We start from the raw sequence: 12186 nt of genomic DNA on the forward strand, positions 1-12186 counted from the left end.
AATGAATTTTTTATGAGAGAGCCACAAAATTTGTTTAACACAAGCCTATCCGATGTTATCCTGACGCCAAATGACTTCGAACAGGCGATAAATGACATGCCCATGCACTCTGATGACACTCTTCAGGTCGCTTGTTCTATCTAGGCTGGAATATTGCTGCACACTAACAGCACCTTTCAAGGCAGGTGAAATTGCTGACCTAGAAAATGTACAGAGAACCTTCACAGCGCGCATAACGGAGATAAAACACCTCAATTACTGGGAGCGCTTAAAGTTCCTGAACCTGTATTCCCTGGAACGCAGGTGGGAGAGATACATGATTATATACACCTGGAAAATCCTAGAGGGTCTAGTACCGAACTTGCACACGAAAATCACTCACTACGAAAGCAAAAGACTCGGCAGATGATGCAACATCCCCCAATGAAAAGCAGGGGTGTCACTAGCACGTTAAGAGACAGTACAATAAGTGTCAGGGACCCGAGACTGTTCAACTGCCTCCCAGCATACATAAGGGGGATTACCAATAGACCCCTGGCAGTCTTCAAGCTGGCACTGGACAAGCACCTAAACTCGGTACCTGACCAGCCGGGCTGTGGCTCGTACGTTGGATTGCGTGCAGCCAGTAGTAACAGCCTGGTTGATCAGGCTCTGATACACCTAGAGGCCTGGTCACAGACCAGGCTGCGGGGGCGTTGACCCCCGGAACTCTCTCCAGGTAAACTCCAGGTACTCGCTCCCATTCTATTCCTCATCCTCATTTCTGACACAGACAGAGATGTAAGCCATAGCTCTGTGTCTTCCTTTGCGGATGACACCCGGATTACCATGACAGTGACCTCCATTGAAGACGCCGCGAGACTCCAAGCAGACATCAACCAAATCTTCGAATGGGCCACTCAAAACAATATGAAGTTCAACGAGGAGAAATTTCAACTACTCAGATATGGGAAACTTGAAGAAATTAAAAATGTGTCAGTGTATACCGCAAATTCTAACCATACAATAGAGCGGAAAAATAATGTGAAGGACCTGGGAGTGCTTGGGGATCAACTGCAGCAACACACCTAAAGCCAATAATAACCCAACAAAAAGCTGCAGTAAGAATAATCACTAAATCCCATCCCTGGCAACACACCCCCCCCCACTCTTCATAGATCTAAACTTACTCCCTGTTCAGTACATCCACACTTACTACTGTGCAATCTACATCTACAGGACCTTAAACTCCAATATCAACCTTGACCTAAAACGCTTTCTTGATAGTTGTGACAGAACCCACAGGCATAACACCAGACACAAACATCTCTACGACATTCCTCATGTCCGACTAAACCTTTACAAAAATTCAATGTATGTCAAAGGCCCTAAAATCTGGAACACCCTACCTGAGAACTCTAGAACTGCAGACACATTCATCACCTTCAAAACTACCATTAGAAAACATCTTATCTCCCTGATAAACCCCATCAACCAACTACATGAATACCACCTGGTGGTTCACACTTACACTCACTCACCCATTTGACCATAAACAGAAATATTAATCTCAATCTTAAAATAATGAATCCTATGATACTCCAATACTGAAACTATGTACTGTGCCAAAACAAAAGCATTCACATTGCTAAACTCACAAACTAGTATTTAGTCACTTAGCCATAATACCAACTTACCTCATAATTTGTAATATTTTAAAATAAAGAATTAAACTAAGTCTGCCCGAAATGCCTAGCCATGCTAGGCGTTCTAGTGGTACACTCTGTAATCATTATTTAACTACATGTAAACCACACAACAACCAAATTCTGTAAATTCAACATTGTAATCTTTATAGAGAATAAACTTTGAATTTGAATTTGAATTTGAATGTAAACCACACAATAACCAAATTCTGTAAACTCAGCATTGTAATACTTATAGAGAATAAAGTTTGAATTGAATTGAATTGAATTGAAAGTACCACCAATACCACCAATCCGATGACATTCTTCTTTGCAAATATACAGGGTCTAAAGCCAGCAACGAACAACAAAATACCTTTCATCCGTGGACTGCTTGCAGAGGCAAATGCAATGTTCGTGGCTTTCACAGAGACCCACATAGTGGATCACTTGGACAATGAAATATGGATCCCAGGTTACAACCTATACAGATGCGACAGAGTGAACAGGCAAAAGGTGGGGGTTGGCCTGTATATTGCAGAGTCACTTATTTGCACAGAACTGCTAAATTCCTCAAATGATGTAGTTGAAGTTTTAGCAGTAAAGATCAAGAACCAAAATCTGGTTATTGTGGTTGTTTACAAGCCTCCGGATGCAACGTCCCAACAATTCCAGGAACAGCTGTTAAAAATTGACCACTGTCTGGAAAATCTTCCAGCTCCTGCCCCCAACATCTTGCTCCTGGGGGATTTCAACTTTAAGCACCTAAAGTGGAGGAATATAGCAAATAATGTTGTTGCAGTGATAACACAAGGAGGCAGATCAGATGATTGTCCTGATCTATTTTGCCTGCCGTGCACTCTACAGGAGGGGCACCTGTTCATCGGCTTACTTTTAGCCAGCTCTGTTTTTTCCGCTCTGCGGAACATTCTTTATCGGTCTTTGGTGGGAAGCTGGTTGCTGAACTCAGGTTGGGGGGGGGTCCCTCTCTGCTGAGGCTTGGCAAGGGGGTCCACCAGATCTAATTGGAAACTTCAAGTTTATATTTCTGTTTACTAAGGAACTCTCAAGCTGGTCCTAGTGGCATTACAATACAGAGAAGGGAAGCAACCCCAGAGAGGGCTTTGATACCGGAAGTCCTCATGGAGGGGGATTCTCCTTCCAAACAATAACCCCAACTCCCTCTCTCCTCCTCCCTATCTTCCAGATGCCATCACCAATCTTCAATACAGGTAAGTAAAAATGTTATTTTATATTACTATACATAATTAAAGACTATAGCATTTGTTGTGTATGTAAAACTGTAATTAATCTCTATAAAATGTATTTTTTTTGTGAATATTTTTGGGTTTCTGGAACGGATTAATTGTATTTCCATTATTTCTTATGGGAAATATTGCTTCGAATTTCAGACTTTTCGAATTTAGAACTAGCTCCTGGAACGGATTAAGTTCGATTTTTGAGGTTCCACTGTATTATGATCTCGGTTCAAAAATCAAATGAGATTTGAATTTTTCCACCTTAAGTCAATACCTGATCATTTGGGCTGTGGTATATACGTTGGTTTGTGTGCGGCCAGCAGTAACAGCCTGGTTGATCAGACCCTGATTCACCATGAGGCCTGATCACAGACTGGGCCACAGGGATGTTGACCCCAGAAACCCTCTCCAGATATGACTTGAAGCTACTTGCCTAGGGCCAGGCTTCCCTATTGAGCCAAACCAACCAGGCAGTTTGTGCTATTGACCTGCAGGTTCACATATAGTCTCAAAACCTGCCAGATTTGGCACTCATAACTCATACAAGCAAACAAGTGTAAATGCTGTATTGTAGTTTTAATCCATGCTATTTACGTATTCGTATAAATTTTTTTAAACAAAACATTGATGTGTATTATTGATGTACAGTAACATAAATTCTGGTCACACACAGCATCGGGAGTAAGAGGCCAGGATGAGTTCTCGTCGTGCATTGAGTGTCCTTGGTCTACCTGCTCCAGTCGTCACGAAGCTACTCGACTCAGACTTCATATATGATGATGACGTACGAGGCCTAAAACCTGTAGAACTTAGTTTAGGTAATGATTTTGTCAATTTACCAATAATTTCTCTAATTTTCAGTTGTATAATAATTTGATGAATAATTCACAGTGGGTTAAAATTAAATTCTGTTTACTGTCAGTCCTCCCATAACTGTTCATGATTTTTAGAAGTAATTCATTCCCCATTATGAAAAATTTGCAATAACCATAAAATGTAACTATTGTGGCTAATAGATACCATAATTAAAAACATAAAGCACACAATGCATTTTGAATGAACTCTTTCACAACTACTCCTTCACTGTTTTACACTTCTCCAGTTTCAACCAGTACATTCTGAATACACTTTCTAGTTTTGTTTTCACATCCTGTCTTGCATCCTGCAAACACTTGTTAATATCTTCAATTATTATTTTTCATTGCTTTGACTTTCAGGTTAAAATTATTAAAATTTATGACTGTAGGTACTGTATTTTTTCAGTAAAATTTTTATTCCCTAACCACAGTTTCAAGCTCTGCCATTCTAAATGATTGTTATTTATATTCAAATATTATTAATACACATTTAAGGACGTATTATATAAATGAAAAACTTTGATGCTTGACTCACTTGGAAAATGAAAAACAAACTTTACAATCAGTTTGGTGCACATTATTTACATAATCAGGGTAATATAGTACAGTTCTGCACATTTCTATATTTTCTTGGTGTTGTAAATGTACTTGAAAGCACTGGGATAACTAAAAATTTAGTCTGACTATGACAGACTGATCCTTTCAGCATCTGGACTGACTTTGAAGGAGAGTGCTGAGGTGGTGAGGATGTCCACAGTTTCCAGTGCAGAGCAACCGGTGTCTGTACTCCAGATAATTGAAGTAAATCTGTTTAAGCTTTTTGTAAAATATGATTTTCACTTGGGCATAAAAACTAGTTGAATAATATAAGACCTAAATACTGTAGCTGTAGATAAATTTAAAACAGAAAGTACACAAATAAATTTGCAGTTATAGATCAAGAGATGCACAATAAATGTACAAATCTAAAAAGTATCGTATGATTTGCACTTTATTGCTATTCTTTGTATTCAGAAAATTTTGAAATTTTTAGATTTTTCACTTATGAAAGATTGTGGAGGTTTGATCTACAACAGTACCTCTGTGTTTGATGTACAATGTTTCCTCTGTGATACAGTATAGCCTATATGGTATGTCAAGGCTTTCATAGGAATCCTGTTGCAGGATGAGTGTGATGTGTCTCATATTGTCACATTTTGTAAATCTCTGGATGATCTACTGGGTGGGGGCATACCTTTGTGTGCTATTACTGAAATATCTGGAACTCCTGGCATTGGAAAAACTCAACTGTGGTATGTCTTTTTTTGCATTTGAAGGTACTGTAGTGTATGACAATGTAAGATGATAATTCATAGTAGTATACTACACTACATTATCCTGTATGACCCATATTCTTTAGTATTTTTAATAATAATAGTAATAATAAAAAATTATAATATTAATTGATGTAAAAAGGGAGGGCCCAACTTATTTGGCACCCTCTTTTTTGGTGTTCCACATTTTTGATTGCTTTCAATTGAGCTAGTGTTCATTATGTTTGTTGCTTTTGCTGCTTTTCTGCCATTTTTGCAGAACAGTTCCATAAGGGAAGAGTGACCATTGCTATATTCTAAGGAAGTATTGTATCTACTGTGTAATTATTTCACTCTTTTTATCTTTTTTTTTATGCCAAGCTGTATTGAGAACTTAATATCTGTTAGTGTAAACATGTTATCAGGCATTTTAGACATATTCGATAATGAAAAAATGCTCTTTTCCACCTGCCAGTGATTTTTATTTATCACCAAGGGTTGGGGACCTAAGACCCATACAAGCAGGAAGAGCCTTCCCTGTAATTACATACTGTACCGTAATTAGAATGGAGGCTGTGGGATGAGTTAATAAAGCTTTGACTTTATTTCAGCAAATCTTTATAATTGGAGACAAGAATTATTTTTAAGGTTCCTGTTGGGCAAAAAAATTGCCTTGGTAGGGAATTGAGAAATGTAATTTGAATTAATGTTCTGTATAGTAATACTGTATCAGTACTTATTTAATTTGGTTTTTGTGACATTTTCATGTGCCATTGCTCTTACTTCTTCACAAGTTGCAGTACAACTATTATATCTTTCCTAGCTTACAAGCCTGTGTGTCAGTGCAGCTTCCCAGCAGTGTAGGTGGAGTAGGAGGAGAAGCAGTGTTTATAGACACTGAAGGCAGTTTCACTGTGGGAAGGCTAAAAGGTGAGACTCAGGCATTATGTACTGTTATTCAGAGAGGTTTTATATTGTACTGTAAGATGAAAATGGCATTTTATACCTATAGCATTTTTATTGCATGTACAGTATCTTTTAAATACCTGATTAACTATATTTAGTGGTCGCCAGTGCAGATCCTTGAGAGCAATTCTCACTTGTTTCATTTAAGTCTAAAATCCATAGTAAAATAAGGTGTTGTAATTTGAGACAAGGCAGTTCTTGCGTGTAAATTTTGACTATTGTACTATTTGTACCCAGTGTGTTTAGTTGGTGATTATTTATTTACTTCATATTGTTTTACAGTTTTAATTTTTAAAAGTAAAAAGACAGTAAACATGTCATGTTTGACTTCAGTGTAGTTTTTTTTTTTTTAACATATTGGCCATTTCCCACCAAGGCAGGGTGACCCAAAAAGTGAGAAAAACCCAAAAAGAAAGAAAAAACTTTCATCATCATTCAAAAATTTCACCATCTCTCATTCATAATCACTGTCTTTGCAGAAGTGCTCAGATACGACAGCTTAGACGTCCCTCCAAACTGCCAATATCCCAAACCCCTCCTTTAAAGAGCAGGCATTGTACTTTCCATTTCCAGGACTCAAGTCCAGCTAACCGGTTTCCCTAAATCCCTTAACAAAATATTACCCTGCTCACACTCCAGCAGCTCATCAGTTCCCAGAAACCATTCATCTCCATTCATTCCTATCTAACATGCTTGCTGGAAGTCCAAGCCCCTTGCCCAAAAAAACTTTACCCTCTCCCTCCAACCTTTTCGGAGATGACCCCTACCCCGCCTTCCTTCCCCAATAGATTTATGCACTATCCAAGTCATTCTACTTTGTTCCATTCTACCTAAATGATCAAACCACCTCAACAGCCCCTCTTCAGCCCTCTGACTAATACTTTTAGTAGCTCCACACCTCCTAATTTCCACACTACGAATTCTCTGCATAATATTTACACCACACATTGCCCTTAGACACGACATCTCCACTGCCTCCAGCTGCCTCCTCGCTGCAGCATTTACAACCCATGCTTCACACCCATATAAGAACGTTGGTACCACTATACTCTCGTACATTCCCTTCTTTGCCTCCATGGATAACATTCTTTGTCTCCACAGATACCTCAATGCACCACTCACCTTTTTTCCTTCATCAATTCTATGGTTAACCTCATCCTTCATAAACTCATCTGCTGACAAGTCAACTCCCAAATATCTGAAAACATTCACTTCTTCCATACTCCCTCCCTCCAATGTGATATCCAGTTTTTCTTTATCTAAATCATTTGATACCCTCATCACCTTACTCTTATCTATGTTTACTTTCAACTTTCTACCTTTACACACCCTCCCAAACTCGTCACTAGCCTTTGCCACTTTTCTTTAGAATCCCCCAAAAGCACAGTATCATCAGCAAAAAGTAACTGTATCAACTCCCATTTTGTACTGTATTTGATTCCCCATAATTTAATCCCACCCCTCTCCCCAACACCCTAGCATTTACTTCTTTTACAACTCCATCTATAAATATATTAAACAACCATGGAGACATTACACATCCCTGTCTAAGACCTACTTTTACTGGGAAGTAATCTTCCTCTCTCCTACACACCATAACCTGAGCCTCACTATTCTCATAAAAACTTTACAGCATTTAGCAACTCATTACCTATTCCATACACTTGCAACATCTGCCACATTGCTCCCCTATCCATTCTATCATATGCCTTTTCTAAATACTGTTTACATACATGTATATGCTTCAGTGTAAACACTTGATCTACACACCCCCTACCCATTCTAAAGCTTCTTTGCTCATCCTACCCATTTTAAAGCCTCCTTGCTCATCTGCAATCCTGCTCTCTGTCTTACCTCTAATTCTTTCAATAATAACCCTACCATACACTTTACCTGATATACTCAGTAAACTTATTCCCCTGTAATTTTTACGGTCTCTTTTGTCCCCTCTTCCTATTATATAAAGGGATTATACATGCTCTCTGCCAATCCCTAGGTACCTTTCCCTCTTTCATACAACACTATATCTCCCCCTGCTTTTGACATGTCTATCATGATCCCATCAGTTCCAGCTGCTTTACCCCCTTTCATTCTACGTAAGGCTTCATGCACTTCCCCCACACTCACATCCTGCTCTTCTTCACTCCTAAAAAATGTTATACCTCCCTGGCCAGTGTGTGAAATTACTGCCTCCCTTTCTTTATCGACATTTAAAAGTTCCTCAAAATATTCCCACCAACTACTCAATACCTCCAGCTTCCCATGTACTAACTCCCGTACTCTGTTTTTAACTGGCAAATCCATTCGCTCTGTAGGCTTTCTTAACTTGGTTTTCTCACTCCAAAATTTTTTCTTATTCTCAGCAAAATTTCTTGACAGTTCCTCTCTCACTCTATCATTTGCTCTCCTTTTGTGCTCTCTCACCACTCTCTTCACCTTTCTTTTACTCTCCATATAAGTGTAGTATGGTATGAATGTTGTACAGAGAATAAGGAATGAAGAAATTAGGGGATGGTGTGGTGGTACAAAAGATATAATTCAAAGAGCGAAGGCGGAATTATTCAGAACGTTTACTCTTTAGACGAACTGAGGTAAGTTATTATGCTGGATATAAATGTGAAATGATAGAGGGAGGTTGAATACCCAATAGTGCTATAGCCAGCAGGTAAATGGGTAGAGGTTCTTAGCCCCTAATCCCATTCAGCATCTTTTTTTTCTCAGCTACTGTAGCCTTCATGATTTTGTTTGCATTTTCAAGAACTTAAAAAACATGTCTGTAGAGGCTTTATCTATTGTGAAACTGCATTTTTATTATATATTTTGATTTTAATGCAGAATAATAGTTTTTTCTAACTCCTTGGCTGTCTGTTGCCAAAGAAGAAAATGCATTACTGTCATTCATTCAATCACCATCTGTTTTTCCAGAAGTATGTTGACATCACAATTAGATTACTCTCCAACTGTCCAGGAAAAATTAATTTAAATTTATTTTATTTGAGGTGACTTCTTTTATATGTGCTTGCATCCCCTGACATTAGAACCTGGCATGTTTAAGTATGTTGGATTAGAGTAAGTGAACCAAGTGACCTTTGAGATTTGACAGGCTGTTGGAGCATGAACATAGCACTGTAATATCTGTGAAGAGTTTCAAGAAAAGCGATTAGCCAGACGAGTTTTTGAGATACGATATACATTGCCTTCATTTTGTAATGTTGATGGGAATCTTTTCAACGATTTATTGTGTCATGCCTCTGCAAGTAGGGAGACACACTCGGAGAACAATCGATGGTAAATTTATGTCTTCTTCTGGGTCGCCCTGTTTTTTGTGAAAAATGGCTGATGTGCTAAAGGAAGAGTTAAGGATAATGAACTCTATTGATATCTGTAAATATACCCTGTTCTTCATACAGTATAATTTTCTTCATGCTTAAAATGATTTGTATAATGCTATATCTCAATTAAATTTGTAATAAAAATATAAATTGTTTGTTTTTAGACATGGCTACCTCTGCAGTTCATCATGTGCAGACTATCGGCAGTGACTGTGCTGATTTGTCAGGCTTTACTGTTGAATCTATACTAAAGGGAATACATTATTTTAGGTAAAGTACTAAAAAATACTTTTTTTTTTTCTGTAATGATGAATACAGTACTGTTTGCATAAGTACACATGGTGTAAATAAATATACAGTATGTCTAATAGCAAAAGTATGATGGTGGAACCCAGTGACATTGTGAATAGGAAAATGAATTGTTGAATTTTAAGCTTGAAATACTGAGGAAAGTTTGGACCTGTGCCTTTCATTTTTCTTCAGGAAAGTTAACATTTAATATGAGGTGCTATCAAAATGTTCCTGGACACAAATTTTTGTGCACTTTATGAGCAAAATGTGGTAGTGCAGATCACGCTTTATGAAGTAGCATGGCGAGTTTCAGAGCATTTGGTTCTTTTTTTTTTTTTTGTTTGTTGCATTGTAAGTGCAGTGTTGCAATTATTTTGTGTAACAGAATGAAATCTTTGACGAGAAAGAACAGCATTTAGGTGTGTGAAATTCTGTTTCAAACTTGGTAAAATACCTAGTGACTCTCACAAAATGCTTCAGCAAACAATGAAGCAGTGGGTTAGACATAGTGTTTTGAATGGTTTCGTTGACTCAGAGCAGGACAAACGTAAGTTGAATTTGAGGCAAGTGGCTGCAAACTTGTACTTCACTTGCTGGCCAAAAACAGCATGAGAGTTGTTCCCTACCCTCCCTGCTTCCCAGATCTATCCTCCTGTGACTTTTTTTTTCCTTCCCAAAAATAAAAATGGCACTCAAGGGGTGGTATTCAAACAGTTTAGAGTAGATTCAAGCAGAATTGAATACTGTGTTAGATGCCATTAGGAAAGAAGAGTTCCAGAAATGTTTCAAGAAGTACTCTCCCTTACAGTAATCTTCCATGGAGAGTACCTCAAGGGAAACAGCTTCAACTAGGTAGTTAAGTAAGCCTATATATTTTTTCATGGCAGTCCGGGAACTTTTTGATAGCACCTCGTATTTTGTTATTTTTCTCACCAATGTATAATTATATGAAGCAATAGTTCAACCACTATGTATAGAAGACTTAAATTTATGTATGGAAGAAGGAAAGAAATCTGAATTAATATGTTTACAAACAGAAGAGATATATCATGGTGAGGAATGAAAGTACAATATATATAGTGTATTATAGGCAAGCCTTGATATAAGTTGTACCTTTACAAATTCTTAAGCCCTTTATATGTAGAATGCAGTCCTGTTTAATAACCAATAACAATATTAAATTTTTTCACAGATGCCATAGTTATATTGAGGTTTTGGCAGTAATAAGGCACATACCATTACTTCTTCAGTCTCACCCAAAAATACAGCTAATTGTCATTGATTCCATCGCATTTCATTTTCGGCATGATTTTCCTGACATGATGGCTCGAACAGGATTGTTGTGCCGCTTGACTCAAGAACTCATCCAACAAGCAACAAAGTTTAATATTGCAGTAGGTTTTTTCATTCTATTTATTTTTACATTTTTAGTTTATATTTCGATTACATTGTGTCCCAGGACCATAATTTCTAGATGTACCCCTACATGGCAGTCATTTATTGCAATACATACTGTCCTCAGCTAATTTTGCAAACAATTACATTTGGTATATGACAGTAACATAAAATGCTTTTAAATTCTAAATTTTATTGATTATCATTTTTCTTTTTTAACTTGCAGTTTTCCCACTAAGTGTTTTAGGTTAAGTTAAAAAGGGAGGGAGGGTAACAAGCTATCCATTTTAGTTGATTTATATATGAAGTGTGGTTTATAAGAAATAAGAATGGAGGAACACAGCAGAAGACCTACTGGCCTATATAAGGTAGGTCCTTATCAAAATGATCCCTACCCAAAACTACCCAAGAATATCCTCCTATACCCAATGACCTGCTTTCACTGCATTATTTTTTTAGATAATATAAAAATGATTCCAAACTTAAAATAAGTGTACAGTACACTATAATTAATTTAAATCATAGAGTACATACTTGCAGGATTTAAACAGAAGTTTGGAGGCATCACAGATACAATCCTACTTGGTAACTACTGCACCACAGCCAGATTATTGTAATACACAGTAGTTAATATAGGGAGCTGTAACTTCACTAGATCCCAGTGCAAATCATGGACCTTTCATAAGAACATAAGAAAGGAGGAACACTGCAGCAGGCCTGTTGGCCCATACTAGGCAGGTCCTTCACAATCCATCCCACTAACAAAACATTTGCCCAACCCAGTTTTCAATGCCACCCAAGAAATAAACTCTGATAACTCTATCCACTCTCATATGCAAGTCCCACTCAAATCTAACCCCCTCTCACTCATGTCTTTATCCAACCTAAATTTGAAACTACCCAAGGTTTTAGCCTCAATAACCCAACTAGGTAGACTGTTCTACTCATCAACTACCCTATTTCCAAACTAATACTTTCCTATATCCTTTCTAAATCTAAACTTGTCTAATTTGAATCCATTACTGCGGGTTCTCTCTTGGAGAGATATCCTCAAGACCTTATTTATATTCCCTTTATTAATACCCATCTTCCACTTGCTATGTATTAATTTAGTCATTCTATGCTGAATG

The 12186-nt window shown here is 37.6% G+C and overlaps 1 protein-coding gene across 3 annotated transcripts in view; it reads left to right on the top strand.

The window, feature by feature from the left end:
- Positions 1 to 12186, top strand: part of LOC128686638 (DNA repair protein RAD51 homolog 3-like) — a 61124-nt gene that overhangs the window by 9459 nt on the left and 39479 nt on the right. For 2 of the 3 annotated variants that reach the window (XM_070080262.1, XM_070080264.1), the window contains exons 2-7: positions 3597 to 3741; positions 4487 to 4581; positions 4945 to 5072; positions 5896 to 6002; positions 9535 to 9640; positions 10854 to 11055. In XM_070080262.1, coding sequence (XP_069936363.1) covers positions 3618 to 3741; positions 4487 to 4581; positions 4945 to 5072; positions 5896 to 6002; positions 9535 to 9640; positions 10854 to 11055 — 762 coding nt within the window. In that variant the 5' untranslated portion in view covers positions 3597 to 3617. Of the gene's footprint in view, positions 1 to 2729; positions 2897 to 3596; positions 3742 to 4486; positions 4582 to 4944; positions 5073 to 5895; positions 6003 to 9534; positions 9641 to 10853; positions 11056 to 12186 lie in introns of those variants that run through there. The other variant, XM_070080263.1, reaches the window with a different exon arrangement.

This window comes from Cherax quadricarinatus, unplaced genomic scaffold (assembly GCF_038502225.1).
Source record: "Cherax quadricarinatus isolate ZL_2023a unplaced genomic scaffold, ASM3850222v1 Contig257, whole genome shotgun sequence".
Lineage (NCBI taxonomy): Eukaryota > Metazoa > Arthropoda > Malacostraca > Decapoda > Parastacidae > Cherax > Cherax quadricarinatus.